We start from the raw sequence: 27545 nt of genomic DNA on the forward strand, positions 1-27545 counted from the left end.
AGCCGGCCGGGGAACTTCACTGACAGCACTCCGGGCAGGGAGCGCCGGCCCCGTGCCACTCACTACGGCTCCACTGTCCCTTCTGCGCCCGGGAGAGGCAGGCGGCCCATTCTCAAGTCCGAGCCCCTCGCAGGCGCAGGGGTATATAGCCCCCCTCCCTTGTGGGACTGCAGGGGCAGGCTTGTGGCAAGCCCCCAGCCTCTGCCGGCGGCGTTTAGCACCGGCTGCCCCTGCGGCGTAGGGCAATGGGGACGCAAAAGTCCCGCGACTCCCTAGCCCAGGGGGAAGCATCCCAATAAACAAGGCAGCCGCCCGGGTCCGGGGCTCAGACCCGAAGCAGCTGCAGCGAATGCTGACCCTCTGTGAGCGGTGTCGTAAGTATCCCTTTCTTTTTACAGCCGTCTCCCTCCTTAGGCGGCATTAACTCTTTCCAGGCTGGGGGAGGATCGCTGCCGCTCTTTGGAATGGCTGAGAGTTGGGGAAACATCAAAGGAGTGTGGGGGGATTGCAAATAAAAAAATCTGGTATTGCTTTTAACTGGTCTCCCGCCTGCCTTTGTGGGCATTTAAGCCGTGACCCCTCGAGAGGAAATATATGTTGCTGAGTTTTTAATATTGTATTTTAATAATATAATAATGTGTTTCCTGCATGGGAATCTTGAGGTTGTACGAAATAAACGTTTCTAGCGCTTTCTGTAAAGGCCGGAGTGGAGAATATGCTTCATTGTGACACTGTCAATTGTTAGCTGATGTCATCAGCAGGAGGAAGGAAATGGTTAACCGCGAGTGGACCTTTCATGTACAATTACCTGGTTCAAGAGCGGCAAACAACTGGGGGGGGGGGGGTTATCACATGTAAACCGGCTGATACGATACAAACCCCTTTGCTGCTCATTAGAAGCAGTGCAATCCTGGGCCAACTATCGATCGATATAGAAAGTAACCGGAGGTGTCTCTGCCTTATGCATGAAGGCCCATATCCCCAAGGGCTCTTTGGCAAAGGGGAAAGCCAGAGACTCGGGTTGTTGTTAGCTAGCTCGAATTGCTGACGAAAGGAGCTAAAGCAGAAGCCGAGCGCACCCCGCGATCCCCCGTTTGGACATGCCAGCCTGCACCACTTCCGGTCCGGGGGTCACCTTTTGAAATTAAATAAATGAAAATATCTTGTCCTGGCCAAGCCGGACTCGAACGGGGTGGTGTGGGGGTTGCACGGCTGTCTTCTCACGGCAATAGGGACAGGGAACTGCACCGACCCGTCAGCTATTATTACCTACGGATAAACTCCGCTGCCCGGCAGTCGCAGCAGAAACCAAACGAAAGTTACATAGGGAGAAAGGTGAGCGGGTAACTCTGAGCCCCGCATTTAGGAGCCACTAATGCTAAATACTAAACAGCTGCATTCAGAATGGTTTCCACGCCAGTACTGGGAGCTCTGGTTGGCCGAGTATTTGGCATTGAAGATTCTCCCTGCTTTAAACGCTCTCTCTAGCCGGGGACGGGCCAAGCTTTCCCCTCGCATGTTTACGACATGTCTCGTTGGTTCCAGATTCAGAACCCCCTCGCCCATTGTACGCATCTGCCGCAGCACGTATTTTTGCAGCGCGTAGTTGCCAATAGTTCGGAGCTGGAAAGCAATTTCGAGAGGAAACGGGAAACGATCCGTTCGGAGGGAAAGCGGAGCTAGGAAATCGCATGAGACGAGGCACGAGGGTGATTTTATTTTTCTGTCCTTCGCGCTCATCCTCTCTGCCCTCTTCTAATGGCGCAGTCCCATTTTCATAACGCTCTAAAGGCAGATCCGCAAAAATCAATAGCGCAGCGAGGAAAACCGCACTTAACTGGCAAACGGCGAAGAGCGGAAAGCTGCGCGCCTCTAAACAAGAATCCAGGGGACTAAGCCAAAGCCCACAGGGCCAGGAGGAAACCACCAAGCCGAGCTTTTAACACGGTCCTCTTGGGAAGAACCAGTGGCTTTTGCCTCACCCACCTGGCAGGGCCTGAAAGGAAAGTCTCTGCCGAGGAATTCACATTGTATCCTTCGGAATAAATCAGGCGGGGATCGTTTTATCCCGGAGTGACATTTCTAACACACACAAAAAAAGCCAACTCTGGCTCATCGATCTTTCCTTCCGTTTGACTCCTATTGGCAGGGTTTTTTCCCTGCCCCCCTCCTCCTCATCCCCTAGGCTTGACTCTTGTCTGTTATCACCTGGATAGTTCCCGGTTTAGGGGCTTTGTAGCAGCAGGTAGGTGACACACATGAAGCAGGAAGGCAGCCCCATGTCGTTGTTATCTCAGGTCTCCAAACCCTGGGCCTGCACCTCAGTCAGGGCGAGCTCACCCCAGCTAGTCCAAGGGCCTGCTCCCCGTAAGCCTTACCGAGGCTGAAGAGTACCAGGGGACTCTCCAGTACCCGTGGAAGAGGATTCCCTCCACCCGGCCGAGTTAAACGATGAGCAAGGAGTATTTCCCACTGAGAGCTCACACCCTAGTCCTGCTGCAGGTTATGCTGGGAGGAACGGAGTCCCTTTGTTTTAAGGCCTGATTCTCCTCTCTTGCGAATTTACGCCAGTTTCACAGTGTTCGGCCTACAGTCCCTTGTGTGTCACCAATCTCACCAGCCATCTCCGCAGACTCGCTGCTTTGGGCGGCTGCTCGGAGAAGGTCGCGTGAAAAGTTCGGGGGCGCGTGACGGTGCCACTGCCCCTTTGTGTCACTAATCTCTGCCCAACAGCGAGGAATGTGTCCCTGGAGCGCTGTCCTTGGATCTGGGCTTTCGGGTTTATTTAGGATTTGGGGACCCGGAGAGGGTCAACTCGGGTAAACCCTTGTAACAAGCCCCGCGCCCCGTGCGGCTGGCAAGTAGCCGGCCGAGTGAAAGTATTCCACTTGTAGATAGGTTTATGACTTACAACCTCCAGGGCATTGCTAAACACAGAGGCTTTCGCTTCCATTTCTTGATGGTGTTTTATGACTTCCTAGTGCAGCCCGGATTTCAGGGCAATCCAGTGCAAACGACTGGCAAGTAATGGAGGACGCTTGCGCCTGTCTCTGGGCGAGGGTACATGGCTGAGTAGCTGCTCATGTCACGCGTGGGTGAGATTTTTGGCTCATCCGTGTTGGGACGTTTTCAGTGGCGTGAAATAGAAAAATAGCTCTGGGGTGTGATGTCAAGAATATCCTAGACGTTGACGTGTTATCGGAAATCTCCTCTATTCCACACCCCCCCCCCCGCCACCCGCCACGGGCTGATTATTTGAAAGCATAGGTGCTCAGCGCTGCCCGAGGTTTTGAAGACGCGGCCGCTTTGTAGACTTAATCTACCGATCGTGATGGATTAGCGGGGCTGGGGGATCGATCCCCCCTTATAGGCAAAGTTTCCATTGAAAAAGTGTTCGACTACGCAGGGTTGGGCCCAGTCCCATTAAAACAGAGCGCTCCTCAATGCGATTTCTACTAACACAAAGTCCGAAAGGAGATCGCCAGAGAATAGGGTGGTGTCAAGACCCTTTCTTTAAAGTGTATAATGGAAAAGGGCGAAATCCTAAGAATCAGCCCTTCAGTGAAGTTAGCAAAAAAAAATTAGAGGGGAATCGGGGAAGGGTTTGATAAGACTGCTCGTGCAGACAAATGAAAGTGAAAAAGATAAAGATAAAGGGAAACACTAAGGCCCAGTGAAATGTTTCCTCTTTAAAAATAGCTTGGGTTTTTGGATTGGGCGGATTTTTTCCCCCTGCACCTGGGAGATATTTACTTTTCACCTAGCGATTTTTCGACTGGGTGATAAAATTGGATGCTTGTAAATTCGGTTCCATGAAAATGGACATTTAAGGGAAATCCGAAGTAGGTTCGGAGCTGAGACGGAATTGTTTTCTAGGTAATAGTCTCCCGCTCCGCGCCATATAGATGAGATTCTTTTAGAATAAATGGTCTAGTAAGAGATTTTAGATGTTTTTCGTTGTCACACCAACGATGTTACGGTTGCCGTTTTGAATCCACTTTTCGTGTACACAAAATCAGTGCGGCTCATCTCCAACAAATAGGAGGATTATCAAATAATCTGCCCCCCCTCCATGTCTCAGTTAATAGACCGGGGAACTGAAAAACTGCTGACTGAACTAACAATATACAATAATTTCTAACATAATATAAAGTAATGCCTTAATCTGAAAACCGCAGGTCAGAGATGTAACCGGATTCTGTAACTTCTCTCTGCACATATTTTACCACATCCAAAGATAATAAGATTTCAATATGAGAATCGACCCCTCAGGCTATGTACAGGGCAATTACATATAAACCTAGTGCACCACCTTTGCATTGATGGGGTTATGCAACCAGAACTGCGTTCCCTACTTGTTCACTGCCTCTTCCAGTGACACTGCTGGTTTGTTTTTGAGAAAGGGCTCAACATTCCCCGACGCTTTGTGACTTTCAGGGGCGCTCGCCTGGGTCTCACGTTGGACACACACCTGGAAGCAACTTGGCAGGACTTCGGTTGTGCTCGTCAATTTGCAGCCAGAGGTGCAGTTTTGACTCTTTCGGGTCCAATACCTCAGCCTTTCTGATGCAGAGGAGGAGAGACTCCTAAACAAGCTGTGTTTGCCTTGGGTTATCCTATGGGTTGATATAGTTGGAGTGAGTATCACATTGCACATATGCTAGGTCTGTTATAGCAATGAAAGGCGATACTGTTTCCCTGCTTGGCCTTACAACGTTGCATTTGATAAAGGTGAAACCCTTTCAAGGATAACTTTGCACGTGACTGCCAATTAAGCAGATTTATATATCTGGCTATCTAGATTAATAATATGAATATAATCTAAAAACAGGATATTATGGAACACCTGTCTGTAAAGTCCTGTTCTAACTACGTTTTTTTTTCCCTGAAAGGCGTTTATTTTATTTTTTAAAAATCAAACTGAATTATACCATGATACACGAAGCAGGTTCATACAGCCATTTTTGCAAACTTTCTAAATATGTCTCCGTCAAATCTTTAAATCAACAGATTGCATGTTAAAGAACAAACCGCAGTCACACTTTTTTTCTGACTCAGCAGGAAGGAAAATGGCTTTAAATGAAAAAAAAAATCACCAACAAAGGCGATGATTCTCTGCTACAATAATAATAATCTGTACCAGACATACAGCTGGATAGGGCACACAGGGTTGGTTGGTTGGTTTTTGCAGCCCGGCCCATGACAATGCTGCTGGTCATTATAAAATGATGATTATTATTTACGAATGCATTATGATATGAGCAAAATGCTGAACGTCCTTGCTGGAGTTTGCCCGAAGAAGCGCGGCGGGTAATAATAATCAATACCCCATGAGCCTTATTTTCCATCCTTGAAGCCCAGGCTGGAGTTTTGCCGAAGGAAGGACTTCAGAATGGTGATTGTCCTGCTTCTTCTGAGCCTGGTGGGAGCTGCGTCCAGCGAGCAGCAGAGTGTCAAAGCTCCCCCTGACTGGAGGAGGGGCGGGGGGGGGGGGCACCACTGAGTATTTAGCCGGACCGGACATCCGCAGTGACGTCCCGCTTTTCTTCTTTCCCCCTTCCCCGGCTCCCTCCAGCCTGGGCGCCAGTGATTGACAGGGGGCCATTTAAATACAACCTGCCCCTACCCCACCCCCGCAGCGTGCGCGCGGCGGTGTTTCCCTGCCTGTGCCCAGGAGGCGCGGAAACCGCCCGAGCCTTTTGACAGACTCTGGGCAGCAGCAGCCGCTTCCCCGCCGCCGCCGCTGCAGGCAGACGCACCAGGCTTCCAATGTGACATCACCCACCCCCGGAGCGGGGCCGCGCGCCTTTAAGGGAGCCACTTTCCCTGCTGCGAGCGGGAGGGGGAGGAAGAGAGGCGAGAAATCAATCAATAAATCACCGAGGGGGAAGCCGCTGCGGGACCAGCCGATTTCGCCCGGGAGCCGCGCCTGCTGGGGCCCGATCCGCCTGCTCTGCAGACGCCGAAGGGATCTTGAGCGCAGACCTCAAGGGAGCGCCCTGAAAACTTCCTCCCGTGGCCCCTTCGAGGCGGTGCAGCGATCTTGGCGGCGCATGGTGCCTGGCTGGATGGTGTGGTAGCGGGGGGAGCGTTTGGCGAGGCCAGGGGGTGGGGGAGGCTGCTGCATCGGTCTCCCCTATGGACGAGAACAGCCCTCTGTCTCCCAAGGCAAATGCTTTCAGTATCGCCTCTCTGATTTCAGTCGCCGCCGAGCACGCAGGGAAGGAAGCGCTGGAGGAGCCCAGCTGTGGCCTTAGCAAGCACTTCAGCCCCGGCTCCCAGCCGCAGAGGATGCATTTCAGCACCGTCACCAGAGACATGGAAGGTAAGTGCAGCCCGGACCTGAGCTTCGTTCACCTTGTGGCTGCTGGGGCAGTTGCAAATCCGAGCCCGGGAGCTAAGAAGTCAAAGCCCCACTAGAGCGCGAGGGGAAATGCATTCAAAACAAAAGGCGGGGTGGAGCAAATCTTGGGGATGCAGGATTTTAGGGGAATAACCTCTGAGCAGTTGTGCCGGGGGTTTGTTTTGAATGTAAGTGGGGAAATGTGTATTTTGCCGCTGATTTCCCTGCCATGGCTGCGTCAAAGCGTCAAAATATTAAAAAAAAAAAAATAATTGCAGCCGGTAAACGGAAATAAAAAACTGGTTATAGCAACTCCGGGCTACTTAAGAGACCAGCCCTGAGCTGTAGTGAGTAAATAATAGTAACAACGTGAGGAAAAAGACAGTATTTCCGAGACAAAAAGAGGTGGAAGTGGCAGAGGCCTAGGAAGGCTTATCAAAGATCGGTGTTGTTTTTAATGACGTTTTGACTGCGAAGAGATTTAATCAGACAGCACAGCTTGGAACCTAAAGAGCGGGTTGTTCACGTCCCAAATCCGCAATTAAAACAATCCTGTGCTTCTGTCAAAGCTCTTTAGAAAGATCTGGTCACCCTCGTCTTTTTAAAGGATTCTATTTCCTCCCCCACTTTATTGTAAACACAAAACTCTCCCTCAGTATCTTATCATTCTGTTATCCCGATCAGTGACAATTCTGTTGGTTTTACCCATATCCCTTGAGAGTAGTGGCTTTCGGCCTGTATTCCGCAGACCCCTGGGGGTCCGCAGACGATATCTAAGATGTAAAAAGGGATCTGCAGCTCCATTCTAAATTGTGTAGGGATCAGCAAATGAAAAAGGGCTAAAAATCACCGATTTGCAGGGTACTGACGCACCCTCTAGGAATTCTCTTGCTTTTTCAAGTGCAGATGCAGAGTTGATTGGGCTTTTAAAAAAAATCCTTCTCAAATATATGGGGGGGGGGGGGCTAGGGGAGGATAATAATCTAAGGGACAAACATCCAGAGAGACAAGAGTGTGTTGCCAGGAATATTTCAGTCCTGCAGCTTGTGCAAAGCGAATCAGATTGTATTCACAATTGTAGAACACAAATTCCAGCGGTTCCCGGGGACTAGGCGGTTGTTGTGCAGGCAGTCTGCTTTATTCCAATGCCTGTTTGCTGGGGGATAGAGCTCTCCCTGCACGGTGCGCGTGTAGATTGTTTATTAGTGGAGGGTCCTGTGGGCGATGCCTATTTTTTTTTTTTTGGCTCGGGAGTGAAAAATGGGTGTCAGGCGGGCTATTAAAAAGGCGCACTCCTCTGTCAATCAACTCGTCAGGGCTCCAGTCCCTAGGCGAGGAAAGGCCCATTACCTGCAGCGCCTTATCTAAATAGAAATAAGAACCGGTTCTGCGGCGAGGGGAGGCCCTCTGCACAGATAAGCCGGGCTCTGCAGCGCCTCGGCTCCTGGCAGCCTCGCCGCGCGAGCTCAGCCTGCCCGGGGGAGCCCAGCAGCTCCCAAAGGGGGGGAGGCGGGGCTGGGGCGAGGGAGGGCACCCCGGGGCGCGCAGTGAAGACGCGGGCGCGGCGGTGGCGGGCGCGCAGAGCAGGGGGAGCCGGGAGCCGGAGCCGAGCCCTGACCGCCTGTTTTTGGAATGATTTCAGCCATCTCCAGCCCCTGGCTCACCCAGCTGTCCCATTTTTGCGATGTTGCAGCTTTCACGGCCAACAGCCTGAGCAGCCTGAACGCCTCCGGCGGCTACCACCTCTCCCCTTCCCCGGGGGACCCCTACGGGCAGCCCGAGCCGCCGCACTACGAGCCCTGCTCGGCCCAGCAGCACCCGCACCAGCACGGCTACCCGTTCGGAGGCGGCCCGGGCTCGGGCCCCAACCCGCCGCCGCCCGGCCCGGAGCCACCCGAGAGCGGCGGCGGCGGCGCGGCTGCTTCGGGCTGCTCCGCCGCGCCGGCGGCCAAAGCGCCCGTCAAGAAGAACCCCAAGGTGGCCAATGTCAGCGTGCAGCTGGAGATGAAGGCGCTGTGGGACGAGTTCAACCAGCTGGGCACCGAGATGATCGTCACCAAGGCCGGCAGGTCAGTGGCGCCTCCCCGCTCGCAGCGGCTGGGGCAGGCCCGGGGAGGGAGTTTTCAACCAGGTTCGTGCTGGGGGTGGAAGCCGTTTCCACCCCCCCTCCGCACGCACACAGCACCCCAGAGCCCGCAATCCCAGAGGGTGGCCCCCAAGGGTCCCTCTCCCGGTGCCCCGCTCAGCCCTGCACCCAGAGTTGTCAGCCCAGCGAACCCTGCCTCCACCCAATTCGCCTACCCTAGGGCTTCCTCGGCTTTTTTTATGATCGGTTTTACGAGCGCAGGAAAATACATTTTTACTGCGCGCTTAAAGCATCGTAACGTTTATAGCCCCGCCAGCGGGAAGTGTCCCGGTGTGATAACGAAATAACCGATAGCGCCCCGTGGGCTGCTCGTCGCTGCGCGGGTGCCTTGCTCGGGCCCTTTCTGCCGAGGGCTGCGGGGTTAGATCCCGACCAAATGAGCCGCTGTAGTTTTTCGGTCTCTGACTCATGCCTCGTACACGGCAGTGCTGAGTTTAATGTGGGGCTCCCGTTAGAGCCACCACCTTATGGGTTCGTGTGAAATGTTAGCGAGCAAATACCTCTCTGGGGAAGAAAACAGACTGTTTTTAAAAATCCCCTCTGTCGGGGTAATCACCTTGCTAGCCCCCAATACAGTCATTTGACGCCCGTGCTTCTTTAAGAGCAGAATCGACCATTTTCTTGTGGAGCGAAGGGTTTGGATGTTCTGCGAAAGTCCCGTACAGATACCTGAGTTAACAGCAGTGCATTAAAATGTACACAACTCCCCAGAAGATTCGAATAGGAAAGTTGTGTTGGGGGGGGGGGGGGAGAGTTATGTAACACGTCGAAGACTGATTACTGTACTACGACAGTCAGTACCATTAACATCGTCTTTGACTCTCAAACGCGAGATTTAAAATCCGATGTATTTGCAGAGGACACTGTTCTTTACGAACAAGATTAGCAGGATCCGTTTAACACCCACCTCTGTTCAAACGCATTTCTGGGGCAGAAATGAATCCCCATTCGGATGTTTTAGAGCACGCGTGAAGAGATTACAGATAAGAAGCCACAGCAGCTCTATTTCACCTTCCAGTACTTTCCACGTTTCCTTCTCTGGAATCCACAAATTACCAGCACTGAGAATATTAATTATGGGGCCCCACACAGCATCCTTTTCTTCGGTAAATCTCCCAGCTATTTCAGTGGGTAGCTTACCAGTTTGAGGAGAGCCGGATCGAACCCATCAATGTAAACCCTAGAAGGCAGCACACCCAGTTAGCATAAAGCTTCGTCGTCGAAATGAACAAAGGACGCGAACGTTTTATCGTGTGTAAAAAGGAAATCTCTATGCTACAGCTAATTCAACAGCTACCTGGGGGATGGGGGAGGCAGGATTATGACCCTGTCTGTTAATTAGACACCATTTAACTGTGATCTCAAGTGAAATAGCTAAACTGACCCTGAGTTGCATTGGTATTGGGCTGCTGTGAGCTCCTCGTTTTCTTATAGCATTTGAGCGTGAATAAAGAGGGTTCACGGACCTGACGTTCACTGCGATGTGTTCTCTTGTAAGACTTCCTAAAACCTTTCCCCGCTGGGGCTGTCTCTGCAAACACCTTTTAGTGTCACTCTTTTTGTGAGGCCTTTTGACGCTCTCTCTGCTGTTCAAGCGGTAACAAACACCCGGGTGGCTCGACTTTCGCCATCGGAGTTTGTACTTGTGGCTTTGATTATGTTGACTGACTCCCCCGGTCGTTAATAATGTTGTAGATCCTATCACTTAGTAATACCTTGATGAGCAGGTTAGCAAATGGCACCCCCTGTAACTTCATCTTGAAAAGGCTGCGGAATCCAGCAAATCATCCCCAGTGTCCTTCGAACTGTTGTCTGTGGTGAACAATACACCAGGAAAAGATTTCAGCATCTCTAACGCGCACAAGCCAGGCTGTTGCTTTCTATCCCAGAGACAGGCCTCTATTGATTTTAAGGGTTATGGAGGAGAGGGACAACATCAGTGTTTTCCAAACCTCGGTGCAGGAGCTTTGTAGAGCTCAGGCTCGCGTCACTGCTTTGGTACGGTGACAGTGCGGGGGTTGGTGGGGAGAATCCAAAAAACCGAACCCCGGGTGCTTGTTCTCATCTAGACAAAGCATTTCTCAGCCCAGCCCTGGGCCTTAAGCGCCAGGCCTTATACGGAGTATAGTCTCCTTCCTAGTCTTCGCGACTGGGCTCTGGATTTGACTAGTCCTTGCGACTGGAGATTTCTTCGCTCCGTGTTGCAGCCTCTACTATGTTGTCCAGGATTGTTCCTTTTATTTCCCTAAATGCTTTAGTGTCACCATTACCCGCCGTCACTGAATACAAATCGCATCTGAGTCTCTCTCGTTATTTTATTTTATTTTTTTAACGGAAAAGGCCATTTTAGCTAACAGCTGAGCCTGTCGGGAAAACAGGATTTTTTTTGTTAGCTCTGAAGTGTCCTTTTGATTTTACAGACGAGCGTGGGGTGGGTGAGACAGAGGGAGAAATCTGAACGGCTGCGTTATAAATAACTCGGCAACGACTCTGCAGGAGACTTTGTGAAATAACTCTGTATAGGTGCAGAGATGATATTAAAACAAAGAGTAGGTTTAAATGACGAAAGGGTTAATTGAACGAGCAAGGGATGTAAAACTGGTGGTAAAATAAAACATGCAAACAGATCGGAAAGGCAGATTGCTGCTTCCAGGTAGCCCCACTGCGCTCTATTAATGGTCTCATTTATTTTCACGGTTGCCTGTGTTGGCCTTAAGTGTTTTTTTAGCTGGGGTTTATCACGCTAAATTGTTTGTTTAAAGCTTCATTTAAAAAAAAGAAACACTGGAGTTAAGGTTAATAAGGGTTTAAATCTTTTAAATAGAGGACAGTTTAAATGTCCGCGTTGATTTGCTAAAACAAATCAGTAACGTATGAAAATATTATGCTTTCCTCGGGAGCTGGTATAACTTTAACAACAAAAAGCATCACCAATGGCTTCTTAACTAGCTTGCCACCTCCCGTTGGTTCCTGGAGCGCCCTGTGTTTTCATGGAGGCTTGTGTCGTTTTAGGTTGAATAAGCAACAGTAATTGTTGTTACAAAAACTCCGGGAACTTATGGGTTTGGAGCCGGGCTAAAATTTACTGGAGATAAACAAATGTGTAATAGAAATAACTTGCCTTTCCACCGCGTTCCAATGAAGTCAAGGGAAGCGGGCTAGGTTCCTTAGACAACCTCCTTGCTAAATGTAGATTGTTTTACTTTTTCCCTGGAGCTTCAGTGTGGATAAATGTAAAGGCCGGTGGGTTAAAATGCCCTTGCACGCGCTTTCTGCAATACCCCACGCGCTGGTTGCTCGCCTTGCAAAACAAGCAAACCTAAAACAGAAGGAAAAGCAGACCAACGCTTTGGGGTAAACAGCCCCCCAGCCCTCAGCATTGGCTCTAAATGGAACAAAGGCAATTGGCGCATTTGTTACGTACTAGGGTGGGGGGGGGGGTTTGATATTCCATTTCACTAGCTCATCTGAGTTCACCTTTAACTCGCAGCCTTTGGAAAATGCTGGCCTCCAAACGCATTGCTGGGTGTGTGCGGGTCAAGGTGCCAAAGCAGAACGAGCCCCTTCCTGGTATAAGTCAAGAGAGGAAAATGCGGAAGAGAGACCCTCTCCACTTTTCTCGGTAGCCTGGCTGGGAGGGGAAATGTCCCATGCTCGCTTGCCTGGCTTGGGGACAGTGCCGCGGAGCGCACGCCTAGCTGGGGATATTTGTTTTCGAAAACGAGACCAAACTTGGTCAGTCGGCTGCAAAATGAACAGAGCGTTGGTGGCCTTGAGCCCCTTCGGCGCTGGAAAGGAGCCTCTGTCCCCCAATCCGTGCGCGCTGGGGGAGTCCGAGGGGAACCAAGTGACTATCGCGTCAGGAAATGTAGGGAGTTGGGGGAACGCTCTGAACCCCCCCCCCCCCAGGAGAGACAGACACACCCCCTGCCCCATTGGCCTGGTGCGTGTGTTTTCGGTACAGCGGGGATGGAATGTCAGAAATGACACTTGGTAACTCACCTACCCCACTAGCCTGGTTTAGAAAGTAAATGAGTTCAAAGGGCTCCCGGGCGTATTTCACGTGTCTTCCTTTGCCATTGTGAGGCGACAGTGCCAGTCAAGCTAGTCCCGGAGAGGAGACCGGGATACAGAGCCCGCAGCGCGCTCACACACATTTCACTCCTGCTTTAACTTCAGGGAGCCGAGCAAAGTGGGTGTGAACAGGGAGAAATTCCTGGAGGGTTCCAGAGAGAAGCAGCAAAACTGGAGCGTGTGCGCATCTCGGACGCGCGTTCAGACCCCACAAACGCAGCAGTTCTTTAGATCGGTGCTATTCGGCTGGGAGTGAATAGAAGAGTTGCGCTAGGATCCGTTGGACTGTGTGTGTGAGGCTGGGGGTCTCCTCTCTTGCTATTTACCCGCACAGATTTCGTCTGTTTTATTTGGGGGGCGGTGTTGGTTTTTGGTTTGCTTGTTTTTCTTTGTTTGTTTTGTTTTGATTTTTTTTTGGAAAGCGAGCATGAGCTGGGGAGCTACGTCTGAAAGACCCCGAAAGGGAATTTAAAATGATCGTCACTCTCTTTCTAGTGACCTTCTGATTTCTAAGGGATTGTTCACAGGGTTTATAGCTGTATGTATAATCACAGAAATCAAACTCGAATGTTCAGCCAACGTTTTATGTGCGAGTTCACGGACAGATTTCTCCTGGGAGCTCCCTTATAAAGCCCCCCACCCCCGGGGAACTATCAGGCATTTGTGCACAACCCTGCAAGAGACTCTTGCAACTAACGAGCTTTCAACCTTGTGCAAACAGCTTGCGGGGTGGGGGGACGTTGCCAAATGGCAGGGAAAGTAACCCCTCACTCACACACTATTGAAATGGGGGGGGGGGGGAGAGAGACACAGACAGCGATACCCTTTCTAGGGAGGCGCTCCGATTGTCCGCCAGCCTGGCGCATCTCTAAGCCTCCCCCGCCTCCCCGGAATAACAGCTCGTTATTAAAACACAGGAGCCTTGTGTGAGATTCATCTAGCCGCGCTAGAACTGAATCTAACTTCTCAGCGGGTCCCAGCTCTTTCATGTCCTTCGGTGACTTCTTATAAGATTTGAAATAGGAAAGTTTTACCGGTTCCTAGAAGGCAATTTGACATCAGTATAAAAATACTCGGCTAACTTAACTTCATGCATGCCCTAGGGGCTGATCTTGGTGGGTCTGTTTGGGGAAGGCGTTCAGGATTGGGCCCTATGTCTCTTCCATGGAACCCCCACTCCAATTATCTGTTGCATTTTCAGCGTCCCCACGGTCTGAGTCTAGTCCACAATATGGTAAATCTTTGATCTGTAAAGTCCCCCAGCTCTCCCGGGTCCAGGGAATGAATATATGGTTTCTAACTCACCCTCGTTCATCACCTATTTATGTGCTCGGTCCATCGATCTACAGCCAGAAAGGAGGAAAAGGTTTTATCTGCAAGAGGGAAACGATCCCCGTGCAGATAGAATGGAGTGAAATGGGACCAGATGCGAGTCCCCGATTACTGCAGGCGAGGAGCTGGTGGCTGTTCTGACCCACGCCTTGTGGTTTTTCTCTCCTGCCCCAGGCGCATGTTCCCCACCTTCCAGGTGAAGATATTTGGAATGGACCCCATGGCTGATTACATGTTGTTAATGGATTTTGTACCCGTGGACGACAAAAGATATCGGCAAGTAGAATAAGCTTTTCCTTGAGTCCTCTAGCCGGGACTGCGATGGGGAACCGAGGGAAAGAGACACATGGAAATATTTCCCCGAGTCAGTGCCCAAAGCAGCAAGTCGGAGCCTTTCCACTGACTTCAGTGGGCTTTGGACCAGGCTCACCCCTGCTTGTGAATGGCAAAGGGAGGGAGAACAGAACCGCGAACACGATTCCCCCTCCCCTCCCTGCCTTCTTAAACCCGGCAGCTCTCCAGTGTGAAACGCACCCAGGTGCCTGTCCACTCCGCGCAAGATGCTGAGTGAGAGAATTTTTTAATTGAAACGTATTTGAACCGGGGGTGTAAAATTACTCCTATGTCAGACAGCTCATAAATTAGGCTTGGTTACAGCTACACGGGTGCGTTGAGTTCATGCACAACAGCCTGAGTAATTCTCACAGAAAAAGGTTAAATATTTATTTTAAAAAATAGATTGGGTCTAGGTTGGCTTCTGCCATTAAATATAGATCTCCTGTTGCAGCAATGGATTCACACTACTCCCCTGCCCGCCAGCTCCCCTTTTGACCGGTCTTTCAAATTTCCAGGTTCTATGACATCACCTAACAAGCCCCAGGACTCGAACGATAGAAGCGTTCTTCTCTATCACGGGGACAATTATTTAGTTTGACTCTCGATGTGCTTTAAGTCTGGGCTGAAGTTAAAAATCTAGTGGACTAGATTTGGAATCTAAACGCTTGATTTATTGTTTTGAATCCGTTGTGGCTTCCTCACTGAAAGGAAAGATTTCTCCAAATACCACACATGGTGTGTGTGTGTGTGGGGGGGGGGGTGTCTGTTTTAAAATACAATATCTGGGCTGTAATAAAAAGGTGCCACCCCTTTTTGTAGTTAGCTCTTGGAGCAGCCAGCCAGATTCGGTGTGATTCGCTGTAAATTCCATATCATTCCATTGAGTTTAGGAGTGATTTCGAATTTACGTCGGTGTAACTGAGAGCAGAATTTGTCCTAACGTATTTTAAAGTAAAATATTCCCTCATCCTAACAGGATATTCTACAGGTACACACACAGTCAAAACATAGATATTAGTGTTTTTTTTTAAATCCCTTTATTCCATGACACTGAGACTCTTACTTATCTCTGGGGGAAAAAACAACTCACCCCAAATTCTCATATTAAAAAAAAATTAAAATTAAGTTCATAAACTGCATCTGCAGGGAGAAATGTCGATCTTCTAAATCAGGCTAAATGCTGCCTGTAAAATGGCTTTCTCAGCACAATAACTATAGACCAGCGATTTTAGGAGGAAAAGTGTTTGTAGAATTCGCTGTTTATCAAAGTTCTTGAAGATTCCACGTCGGAGAGACCTCTTTTTAAGAATCACATTTCATTTTTCACCTCATATAAAAGATCCCCATAGGCTTTTGCTTTGGGGCGTGATTGTGTACAGCAAGGGAATGGGTATTGCTCTGTGCGCGCTAACCTCCGAGACTAGTTTTCTTTATGTTTCACTGAAAAGAGCTTGTATTGTCCTAGCCTGAGGCCACTTTGGAAAATCACCAACAAAGCCAACCGCATATTTCTCCAAATTCTTTCTCTGTTTTCAGTGAGCGCATAGGAAGGAGACCTGGGAAATAGGCGGCTCACAAATCAATGATGCGGTTTGATTTGTAACACCTTTAATTTGAAGACAGTGAAAGGCTCATTATCCATTTCGCTTCAGATCAGGACGCCTAAAAGCCAGTGTGCATATGAATCTCAGCGTCGAATATATAAATATTTAGACAGATATCCAAATTCTCAAGGCGTTACAGAAACGTTTGCTTGTCAGGGGAAATGGGATATATAACATCCAATTGAAAATATCTTTTAAAAAAAGTAATGTTTCTGCTCAACTCCAATGGTGTATAATTCCCCCCTGTGCCTACACTGGCTTTTAAAGTAAACACGTGCATAGAAGATTGGTCTCTGTTTTTAATGTTACTGTTGAATATGGACTTTGAAAGACTGTAGCAAGACTGCTAAACTCTGGATCAGCTATTAAACTGCACATAAATGTCCACTTTTAACTTAAAGCCAGAACATTACTGTGTAAAGGGTTTCCTTTCACTCTTTACATTTTATTTATTCGGTAGCATTTCTGGCTTCCATCCCAAATATGTGCAGGTAGCTATACATTTTCCCTGTCGCGCAGATTTTCCTTTTTGCGAATTCCACCGGAGAATTTAGGAAAACGTTTTGTTTGTCAACAAGTCTGGCGTTTTCCCACTGGCTTTCTGGAAACCAGAGGCCATGTTCATTAGTGGGGAAGCGCTCTCCTGCTCCGCACACTAGCTTTACAGCTAGATTTTAATTGTGTAAAAACTACACTTTCCGTTCCCAGAGCAGCCCAGAGGTTTTTATAAGGAATCCACCGAGAAAAATAATACTTAACTCAAATCTTAGAGTCTAAATACTGATACAGCTACTCAGGCTGAGTAACCAGTGGTTCCGTTGACTCGAATGGGACTGCGCACTGGGTATTATCCAACTTGAGTAGGAGTGTTAGCATCTGGCCTTCGCTAATTAGACCTGATCCTGCACCATTGAAATCAGCGGAATTTTACCAGGACTTGGCTAAGAGCAGGATCAGCCCTCATGTGTTCTCCTCGCCATGGTGTAGATGGGGAAAGCCTTGAGAAAACCCTAGAGTTTTTGTAAGGACTTGGCTCACGTGGCTAGTCCAGAGCAGAACTCCGATTGTTACCAGGCACATGTTTAACCAACTGGAGCACGAGTGCCATTGACAGAGCTTTGCCTCTCCTTTGCAGATATGCCTTCCACAGCTCCTCCTGGCTGGTGGCCGGCAAAGCTGACCCTGCTACCCCAGGGAGAGTTCATTATCACCCCGACTCTCCTGCTAAAGGAGCCCAGTGGATGAAACAAATAGTATCCTTCGATAAACTGAAGCTGACCAACAATCTATTGGATGACAATGGGCACGTAAGTGTTAGGGAGGGGAACCAAGGATCAGGCAATGGTGGATCGGGTCCTTTCAGTAACTGCTCATTCTGATTGGAAACACCCCAAATGTCATATTTGCTGCCAGACCCAGTGCTGACTCCAGGAGTTGGATCGGGCCCATAAGAAGGAGGCACAGGACACTTTAAGTTTAGCTTTGAACTTTTCCCTAAGGGCCCGATTCCCCCATTCCTTGCATCCCCACCACTTCCACTGGCTTCAGAGATGGGCACTGACTGCATGGGGAATAATGAGTGTTTAAGGAAAACAGGCTGGCCCAGAGTTAACTACACGCTGTTCTCTTTTGATAGCCATTTGATCCTCCCATTTCTTTTCCATATATTGGGTATGTCCCAAGATTTCCCGCCTATTTACATTCAGTTCGATGTTCCCCAGTAGCTCAGGTACATGCCCCCCTTCCCTTTTTCTTTATATTTAATAGTGGAGCCTATGGGCTTGTAGCAGCTCTCCCCTCTGTTCCCTGCAGAACGGTCTGGCCCCCCATGAAGTCACCTCTTTAAAGGAGGCAGGCTCGCTGGGGAATCCCGCTCAGACGGGACCCCCCCCCTGCAGTGCTTGTGCCTAGGATTTCAAATAGGACCTCAGAGCAACGTGCGGAGCGTTTCACTGCATAGCCTCCTACAAGAATCAATCCTTCATTAACCCGAATTAATACTATGCACCGACGTAGCCTCAGAGGAGCTGCAACCCTGCTGTTTCTCTGACCCCTTTCCCCCCCAGGAGCCCATTTCCAGGCTGCCAGCCTGACATTGTGCAGGGAGGGGTGCAATACCCGTAGCGCGGTGCTCTCCTCTCAGCGCTCGGCCTGGTGTAGAATGAATCAATTATGATCTCCTTGCTCGTTTTATCATTCAGATCATTTTGAACTCCATGCACAGATACCAGCCTCGTTTTCATGTGGTCTACGTGGACCCCAGGAAAGACAGCGAGAAGTATGCAGAGGAGAACTTTAAAACGTTTGTGTTCGAGGAGACCCGCTTCACCGCCGTGACCGCCTATCAGAATCACAGGGTGAGGATCTGGAGTTCATTACTGAGACACAAACCCTCCGATACTTCATTTATCAAAACCTTCCCCTTGATGGATGGAGATCCGGGAAGGAGGGGGGATATTAATTCAGAGCAGTCAATGCTTAAAAGGTAATACCCAGCCAGTGGAAACTTTGTTAGTATACAAATAAATAGAACGGGTCTTTAGCTTCTTGGAACTGGGTAAATGCAATCACCTTTCAACACTCTCTTTAATTAAAAAAAAAAACCCGTATGATTTTCTAAAGAAGGTTTTCAAGCAACTCAATGCGCAAAAAAAAAAAAATAGTTAAACAAAAATGAATTATGCCAGATCTGAAAAACTCTGATTCTCATTTCTAATCAGAGAGTTGCCAGATGCTCTGGGTTTAAGCACTTTTTTTCAACGCATGGATTAAAACACGCACTTGAAGAGTCATATTGAGTTTGTTTGTCTCGATTAGAATAATTAGAGCTTGTTAAAAAGGAACACACACTCTCTCCCCCTTCCCCCCCCCCCCTCAGTATTTCAAATGTGCATTTCGGATTCTGTAAGAAAATATGTTAATTAAGTCTATAGCAACTGTGAAGCAAGAGCCCTTCGGGGTCACAGGCACTGACTGAAACAGGGATTGCTAGACGGATACCCCTTGTTATGTTCTCCAGAGAATTGTTGTATATCTCATATTACTGTGTATAATAAAGCATAAGGAGAGTTTGAGGGAAAATCTTCTTAGCAAATACACTACTATGGTATAGACTTTAGTTAAGGGGAAGAGGGGAAAATATGTATGTGTGATCCAGTAGAAATGACTAAGCATTCAGTGGGAAACCAAATAAAACATTAATAACAAAGATGTGATTATAACAAACGGAACACAAACATCATTTCATTGCTTTAGATTGATCATTGGATCCAAAACCAATTTAATATTTGAAATGTCAGACTACAACACAAGTTAGTCTGGAATGATAATATATAACCTTTTAAATATACAGTTTTATTATTTAAACAGTCATCTGAGTGATTTATAATTGTAGAGAAGCTAAATTGCTGTTTGTATTAGAAACACTCTTTCCATCTTAAGCATTAATTTTCTCATGTGTACAACAAGCTATGGTACTACATTATTTTATAGTCGCCCCAAAGCCTATGAACTAGAGATCTCCTCCTCCTTTCAGAGAAAATCCGAAATGACCTAAGAGAGAAAGGAGACCAAATAATAAAACAAGTCTTTGAACTGCAAACCATTTAGGGCTTGATCCAACGCCCGCTGAAGTCAATGTCACGGGACTTTGGAACAGGCCTATTAGCTTTTATGGGTAAGCAGAGCCACCGCCTATCAGTTTAACAGCGTTTACTGAGTTCTGACTGTTTTCTCTGAAACAATCTGCTGTCCTTTTTTCTGCCTCGCTGAAGATTCCTCTAGGTCTGGAGCATGAGACGGCTGAGCTGAACTGGGGTTTTTAAGTGTCAGTCTCTGAGTCTCCATTCGAGTTGTGGAAGGTGTCTAGGGAGATGTTCTCCTATCCATCTGCTAAAGCCATTCCTTGACTTTTCATGGAATCTGATAGCTCAGGGAGCCCTGCTCCAAAGCTACATTGTTGCACTCCGAGGAAGCTGCGTGAGCTCCAGATTTGCAATTTTAACTCCATAGAAAACTTCCTCAAACCCAGAGGGACATCATTACCTATGTAAACCCGAGACCCGGGCTAGTTGGGAAACTACAGCCTTCACGCTGCGAAATGTCACTCAAAATTTGTTTGGACAAATATGCTATTTTACTTATCTGCATTTGCCACCCTGGGTCTGTTCGTCAGGAACACACAAATAATAGAACATATTTTGGGTAGCATTAAATCCAGTCGCTTTTTAAAATAACATTCATTTAGTATAAACCGAGGAGCAAATCGTGTCTATAATTAGAGTTTCAAATTAAGGATCTTTCCCAATAGCGCAAGGTAAAATATGATTATCCAACTCTGAGAGCTGATTGAACGCCAGATTCCTTCTTCCCTTTGTAACTCTTGGGTCTCGTAGGAATATTAAAACGCTTATTTTATTATCTATTATTTGATTATTTTTATTAGCACAGTTAGTTGTGCCTATTCCCAGGAAGCCAAAGGTGTAGATCTCACCCTTTGTAATTGTTTCAAGCTTTTAAAATAAACAAATTTACACGGATAAAAAAATTCCACAATTATTATTTGGACAACATCCAAAACCCACAGAGTCAAAGACGTCTGGGCTGAGAGCTGGGTGCTGCGCCTTTAAGGGGCTCCCCCATCCCTCCCAAGTTGGCATTTGCCTGATGGCTCAGGACAGCTGCTCTTTCTCTCCTGCTTTCTATCAGTTTGACCTCTAAGGCTGGAACTGTCACTGAGGGGCTTAAAGTTTGTTTTTCAACCCATTCCGGAAACTCACAATCACATACTTTATCCGTGGATTTGCTTAAATATAGAAAATGTCCTGCCTTCTCCCTGGCGAATTAAATAAATACATAAGTATGATTTATCCAGTGATTTGTCTTAGCTGCTCTGGTGGTGACCCATATAATGTGGCATTTTCTTACAAGTGCATTTACACAGCTTCAGCAGCAGACTCGGGCTGCCTCTCCCTTTGCCTTGAACTCGTATTAGATAGCATACAATTCTGCATTTCCGAGCAGAGGGAAACCACATGTCTGTATTCCAAAGCAAAGAGAGCTCTCAAACCTGCTGGTGCCTATAATTTTCCAAGAGGAACCAGGACTGCACATACTATTTGGGCCCCCTCCATTATACTGGGTGAAACTCGGTTGATTTGTCCCAGAAGTCAGTTTAAAGGAGTAGGCACTCTCTAATCAGAAATATCTGCAAGTGCCACTCAAAGTCCTTTCCCCCCTTCCCTCCTCGTTTCAGATCACACAACTCAAGATTGCCAGCAACCCCTTCGCTAAAGGATTCAGAGACTGTGATCCAGAAGACTGGTAAGTCTGTTGTCCTTTACTAACCATATTAAGGCCCCCATTCTGCAAGGAATTTAAGCATTTGCTCAAGCACCTGAATAGCCCTATTGACTTCTTCAGTGGGGTGGGATCAGGTCCTAGTTGCATACTGGAGTTATTAATAGGGCCATCTTAGTCAGAGCAATATAATTCCCTAATGTGTAGGCAGTGCCCTTTAGACTGAAACAATTACAGTGTTATGCTGCTCTTTTCTTCTGTTCTAGGCCCAGGAATCACAGACCAGGGGCCCTTCCTCTGATGAGTGCTTTTGCCAGGTCCAGGAATCCAGTATCTTCCCCTGCACATCAGAATGGGACTGAGAAAGGTGAGCTTCCTGCATCTTCCTCCATCTTCACAGACTTACACACACTTTTAGTTTACATAAAGGACATATAAATATCCTGTATATCTTCTTACTGGTGTTATTAATAATTAATCAAAATCAAGAGGCTGAATATTTTCATTTACCTTTTACCCTTTATGGTGGGGGGAGGCGTTGGGGGTGTTTGTTGTTGTTTTTACTTCCACCAATAACGGCTGTAAAACTGCACAGGTTAATTTCATTTTTTTTTTTATTTACAGTCAGTTTCAACTTGGGTTTTCATACACTAACACAAGGCAGAAAAGGAATGCTTAAATCCAAATGATTTTGACATATAAAAAATTGAAACATTTCTATTAATAACTGGGATTATATTTTTCCCAAAAAAATCTTAACTTTTTTCTTTTTAAACAAAGCATACATTTTGGGCCTAATCTAATCTAATCTAATCTTTTAAAGTATTTTTAAAACACCCATCACTGTAGTATCTGAGTGTGCTAACTAAACTACTTGACACTGGCCTTTCCCTCCAATTTAAAATAAGATATTTCACCCTCCTTCCTAATATGCTTCTAATTCTGAGTTTCCTTCATTCAGGCATTTTGACAAAATGTTTCGTTTACAAATGGAGACATACCCGCAATCACATATATCCTAAAGATGCTTTGCATGCATTGCCCTTTTGAAAAAGCAAGTTGGTGGTTTTCAATGTAGATCCCATAATATTCAGGAGCTGTATTTAACCTAGTGCATGGTTTAAGCATACACACTGGGAACTTTTCATTGATTTTTTTTTTTCCATTACACAGAGTAAACAACTGCAAAGACAACCAGGGGCCTTTCTCCTAGCACACTCCAGGCCTATTAAAATAAAGAAAAGTCTGTATTTGTTTAGTGTTACACAATTGCAAAAATTTCAAGCGTGTACAAACTTGTCAGTCAATTCAGCTCTATTTATCACAGTCAAAATGTATTGTCCCAGGAGCACAGATTTCTGTTGAACACAATGTTTAAACACTTCATTTAAAAATCATTGCTTTTTTTCCCCTGGATTTTCCCCTCTCTCTCCCCCCCCCCCTTCAGTTTTTTTTTTTTAAACATAGTCTTTGCAGCGAAACGAATTGAAGGCTTTCCTTTTTTAAAGTGGTTGTGTTAAATGGAAAAGTTCACATGGGTAGAGAGGGAGAGAAGGTTTTTCTAAGCTTCCCTGTTTGTGATTGTTGGGGCTGGTGCAGACTAAAAGGTCCAGGACAAAAAATACTCATCCGACCAGATTGTGCTCCCCCACTGATTTCAGTGCAACTACTCACAGACAAATATACTTTAAAGATGAGTTAGGGTGACAGCATTTGACCCCTCTATGGGAAGAAAATGCTATGGAAGTCTTACAATGCTACAGCAATGTTCCTGTAACTGCTGAGGTTTGGACTGTTGCTGCAAAATACTGCAGCTATATATGTTTACTGACGACATGAAATAATATAATTCCCATTCTGTACCCCCATCTTCAGCATAATCTGCATCTACTGAACTCCCTAAAAGTTTGTGACACTCATGGATTCAGATCTGCTCTGCTTCCCACTCATTCCACAGGAGACTCTTTTCATTCTTTTCACTCATTTCATTTAAGGCAGTTTTAAAAGTTTCTCATGCTTACAACGAGTAGTTTTTTGCAATGGGTGTTTTCATGCGGCTTGTACATTCTCACTAGGATTTGTGTGAGAGAATTTAAGAGCAGCCCTCCATCCTCCTGTTTTAAGGGTAACTGAATCCCCAAATACCCATGGTTTTCTGTAAAAAGAACAGGAGTACTTGTGGCACCTTGGAGACTAACAAATTTATTTGAGCATAAGCTTTCGTGGGCTACAACCCACTTCTTTGGATGCTTTTCTGGTTTTCTACGTGCTTGAAATGTATTGGGTAAAGTTGGGTTCAGTGCATGAGAACACCTCTAGGAGAAGTAAGAGCTGATTGTCTAGGGGACTCTTCCCAAGGCTCAGAGAGGGCGACGGGGTCTGTGTTTTGGATGGGGGGGGGAGATTAGTGTCTAGGGGACTCCCTAAGGCTGAGAAGGCGCTGGGGTCTGTGGCTAGGTGTCGTGATACTGACGCCTGCCGGAGGCGCAGGGAGGGTGTTAGGATCTGTAGCTAGATAATGGGGTCAGTGTCTGTGGGATTCCCTTTCCTCCATCTTCCGGAGGCACTGGCAGGGTGATTGGAGGGGGTGTCAGTGGCTGTCAGGGAAGGCGGTGCGTGTGTCAGTAGCTGGGGGCGCATCGCAGGGAGGGCGCGGGGTGGGGGGCTGGCTCGGTGGTGAGGTGTCAGAGGCTGGGAGGGCGCTGGGGCGGGGGCTGGCGGCTCAGTGGCTCTCAGGGAGGGTGGTGGGACAGTGGCTGGGGCGACACATCTCAGGGAGGGCGCTGGGGGCCCTGGCTCGGTGCTGGGGTGTCAGTGGCTGGGGGGGGAGGCTGGAGGCCCTGGCTCGGTGCTGGGGTGTCAGTGGCTGGGGGGGGGGGGCTGGCTCGGTGCTGGGGTGTCAGTGGCCGGGGGAACACGGGGGGGGGGCTGGTTCGGTGCTGGGGTGTCAGTAGCTGGGAGGGGCGGGGGCTGGGAGGGGGGCTGGCTCGGTGCTGGGGTGTCAGTGGCTGGGAGGGCGCTGGGGCGGGGGCTGGGAGGGGGGCTGGCTCGGTGCTGGGGTGTCAGTGGCTGGGAGGGCGCTGGGGCGGGGGCTGGCTCGGTGCTGGGGTGTCAGTGGCTGGGAGGGCGCTGGGGCGGGGGCTGGCTCGGTGCTGGGGTGTCAGTGGCCGGAGGGGGGGCGCTGGGGGCCCTGGCCAGGTTCTAACCGGCTGCCCTGCCCGTTCCGTGTCCCGGGCTGTGTTGCAGACGCTGCGGAGAGCCGACGGGAGTACGAGCGGGAAGCGGCCGGCGGGACCCCTCTCCACGCCGACCCCGCGCACCAGCAGCTCATGTCGCGGGTGTTGAGCCCGGCCCTGCCCGTCCCCGGCGCGGGGGGCCTCGTCCAGCTCAGCAGCACGCCCGGGAGCCGGCCCAGCCCCCCGCACCACGAACTGCGGCTGGAGCCCCCCGCCTCGGAGCCCCTGCACCACCACCCCTACAAGTACCCGGCGGCGGCCTACGACCACTACCTGGGGGCGAAGAGCCGGCCCGCCCCCTACCCCTTACCCAGCATCCGGGGCCACGGCTACCACCACCACCACCACATGGGCCCGCCGCCGGCCAACGTGTACTCCTCGGCGGGCGCGCCGCCCAGCTACGACTACGGGCCGCGGTAACCCGCCCGCCTCCTGCCCTGCCCTGCCCTGCATGGTGTGCGCCCCCCGGCTGCCGAGAGGAGAACTCCCGCTTCCCGCCGCCCCGAGTGCCTCCCCCGGCCCGGCCCGGCGGGGCCGCTGCTCGGCTCTGCCCACCCGCCCCCTGGCCCGCCGGAGAGAGCGGGCGGGCCGGAGGCCGGAGCGAGGCAGGTAGGGGCCGGGCCGGGCCCGGGGCATCCGGCGACTGGCCGCGGCACTTCGCTTTGCTCCAGCGACAAAGCCAGAGGCGGCGCTTCCCGCTCCCGGGTGAGCCACGGGCACCACCCACCGCACTGATGATGTTTCGCGCGCCCGGCCGCGGTCCTCCCCAGGCCCCGGGAAGGAGGCCGGCCGGGGTGACTAGCCCCTGGGAAGGGGCAGTGATTCGCCTGCGGCAGAGCCAGCCGTAGACTCTCGGTTTCCCAGCGCCCAGGCCTGGCCCTCCCGCGCCAGCCCATGTGGGCTCTGGAAGGAAACTTGGCCTGGGGGCGGGGGAATCACGTTAACACCGAATGAGACGATGTCCTGTGCTCAGCAGCTGGCCCTGGGCACCTGCAGTCCCTTGGCCTGATCCTACTCCTCGTGAGATCCACCTGAGTGGCATTGTTGTGACTCACTGACGTGGGAGGACTGGGGGCTCCCTTGGCTTTAAACCTTCTCCCCCTCCCCACTGTATTTTCCAGGGGACTAGCGGTGGAAGTAGGGCTTAAATTAGGAAATGTTTTGATGTTGCCAGATGACCTCCAGCCAGGGCCCATCTCTTCATGACTGATGAGGTTGTAGGGGGCAACTTTATACACAAGCAACTGTTTGGGGCCCGGTGCTTCTCTAATGTAGCCCAAGGCCAAGAACAGTGCTACAGACTTTTATTTTTCCCAACAATCGGTATTAAGGTCATTACAAGCATACAGAAAAAAAGACAAAGTTTGGGCCATATTTTCATATTCTCAGAGGGTTCATGATTGCTGGTGATGAGAACACCACCAAAGCAGCACTACCTTGCCTGGTGATTTCCTGGTGTCTAAATACTCTCTACTGCAGCCTGGCCTTTTAGAGGATTTCCCCCCCCCCCCCCAGCATGCTTTTCAGGGGCTGGCCCTTTATATCTGGCAGAGCTGCAACTGGCTGCTTGCTGTATGCCCCTTCTTACATCTGGAAAATACATTTTATGTCTCCCCTCAGGTTGCTTTTCTTGTGGAGATGGTCCACATCCCAAAATTTAGCTTCTGACATATGTCTCGAGCTACACATTATGAATATCCAGACTACGTTTTTGCTTGGTGTTCCACCAATTGTCAGGCCAGTCCTGTATTTCAGAGAAGGATTTAACGGCTAATTGACCATGCGGGTTTATAAGTGCCTCCGTCCTCCTCCCTCTCCTCCACAGAATTCTGTGGAAAGAGAGAGGTTATATTTTATGTCCTCTAATTCATCCATATTTGTGCCTCTGCATTGCAAATTCCACAGTGTTCTCTTGGTATCTTTTTGAAAGGGGATTCCTTACCTTGTGAAAGTGGCAAATGTTAAGATCACGTAGTAATGTCTATCCAGTCTTCAGCAATAGGCTCTATCCAGAAGAGATACAGGCAGATGTGAATATTTTCTGTAACTTTTTCCATTACAAAAATTTGGATCCATTGTGAAGATTTGTGCAAGAACCATGTGTTTTTATTTGACATTTGCAGTGAATTGTGAAATTTTTAGTGTCCGACTACACAATAATAACTGTTCTCAAAAAGGCTGATGTGAAATAGACTTGTGCATATTATTAGACAGGTGGAAACTGCTCTCTGACATGCCCTGTTGCTTTGTCGCTGTTATTTCAGAGTTTTCACTATGATTTGTTACCTGGACATTGATTAGTGCCAAAGCTTTTGTTTAATGAAGTTGTTATATTTATTTTTTTCTTTCAGAGATTATACAAACGTTTTTGGTTTTGTTTTCATAATAGTTGCAGTGTAGGGAAAAGTCAAGACAACCAAAGAGTCATATCTGCAAACAGTGTAGATACTTGTAGATATTTATAGATATGTGTAGATAATCTTATTACAGTTACATTGAAAAGACATTGGACAGTGACATTTATAAATGGTTTTCCTTCTTTTTTGTGTGGGTGTGGGTGTGTTTGATCAGTTTGTGTGTTCTGAAGTCCCTCCCCATACAAAGTGAGGTCACTTTGGGGGAAAACAAAAAAAGGCAGTGTTGGCTCTGATCTTATAAGTTGTTCTATATAACCAGATAGATCCTTGTGCTGTGTGAGGCTTCATATGGTTGCAGAGATACACCTGTGTGGAACAATTTGCAGGGTTAGACTTTAATTTGCAAGTAACACTAGAACACAAATACATACATACTGGGACCAGTGCTGTTCAACATATTCAGACATGATCTGGAAAAGGGGGTAAATAGGGAGGTGGTAAAAGTTTATAGATAATACAAAATTACTCATGATAGTTAAGTCCAAAGCAGACTGCGAAGTTAGAAAAAGGATCTCACAAAACTAGCTCAAGGGGCAAGAAAATGGCAGACTAACTTCAATGTTGATAAATGTAACGTAATGCCCATTGGAAAACAATCCCAACTATACATCCAAAATGGTGTGGTCTAAATTAGCTCTTACCATTCAGGAGAGAGGTCTTAGAGTCATTGGGGATAGTGCAGCAGCAGTCAAAAAAGATAACAGAATATTAGGAACCATTAAGAAAGGGATAAATAATAAGAAAAGATCTTAATGCCAC

The 27545-nt window shown here is 48.6% G+C and overlaps 2 protein-coding genes across 10 annotated transcripts in view; one reads left to right on the plus strand and one right to left on the minus strand.

The window, feature by feature from the left end:
• TBX1 (T-box transcription factor 1) lies at nucleotides 1-26908 on the plus strand. 9 transcript variants are annotated; one of them, XM_024105707.3, is made up of 9 exons: nucleotides 1-374; nucleotides 6203-6325; nucleotides 7986-8412; nucleotides 14070-14171; nucleotides 16971-17142; nucleotides 18037-18192; nucleotides 21090-21157; nucleotides 21400-21500; nucleotides 24380-26908. In XM_024105707.3, the coding sequence occupies exons 1-9, from the start codon at nucleotides 350-352 to the stop codon at nucleotides 24787-24789; spliced, it is 1584 nt and encodes a 527-aa protein (XP_023961475.2). In that variant the 5' UTR covers nucleotides 1-349; the 3' UTR covers nucleotides 24790-26908. The 9 variants fall into 9 exon arrangements, with proteins under 9 accessions (XP_023961475.2, XP_065424055.1, XP_023961477.2 ...); XM_065567983.1 differs by having other exon boundaries at nucleotides 8037-8412; XM_024105710.3 differs by lacking the exon at nucleotides 1-374 and adding an exon at nucleotides 5535-6071.
• The window catches only part of GNB1L (G protein subunit beta 1 like), a 67695-nt gene continuing 66453 nt past the window's right edge, over nucleotides 26304-27545 (minus strand). The window contains exon 8 of the mRNA XM_065567992.1: nucleotides 26304-27092. Within this exon, the coding sequence (XP_065424064.1) occupies nucleotides 26979-27092 (114 nt within the window). The 3' untranslated portion in view covers nucleotides 26304-26978. The remainder of the gene's footprint in view (nucleotides 27093-27545) is intronic.

Source organism: Chrysemys picta, chromosome 15 (genome assembly GCF_011386835.1).
Source record: "Chrysemys picta bellii isolate R12L10 chromosome 15, ASM1138683v2, whole genome shotgun sequence".
Lineage (NCBI taxonomy): Eukaryota > Metazoa > Chordata > Testudines > Emydidae > Chrysemys > Chrysemys picta.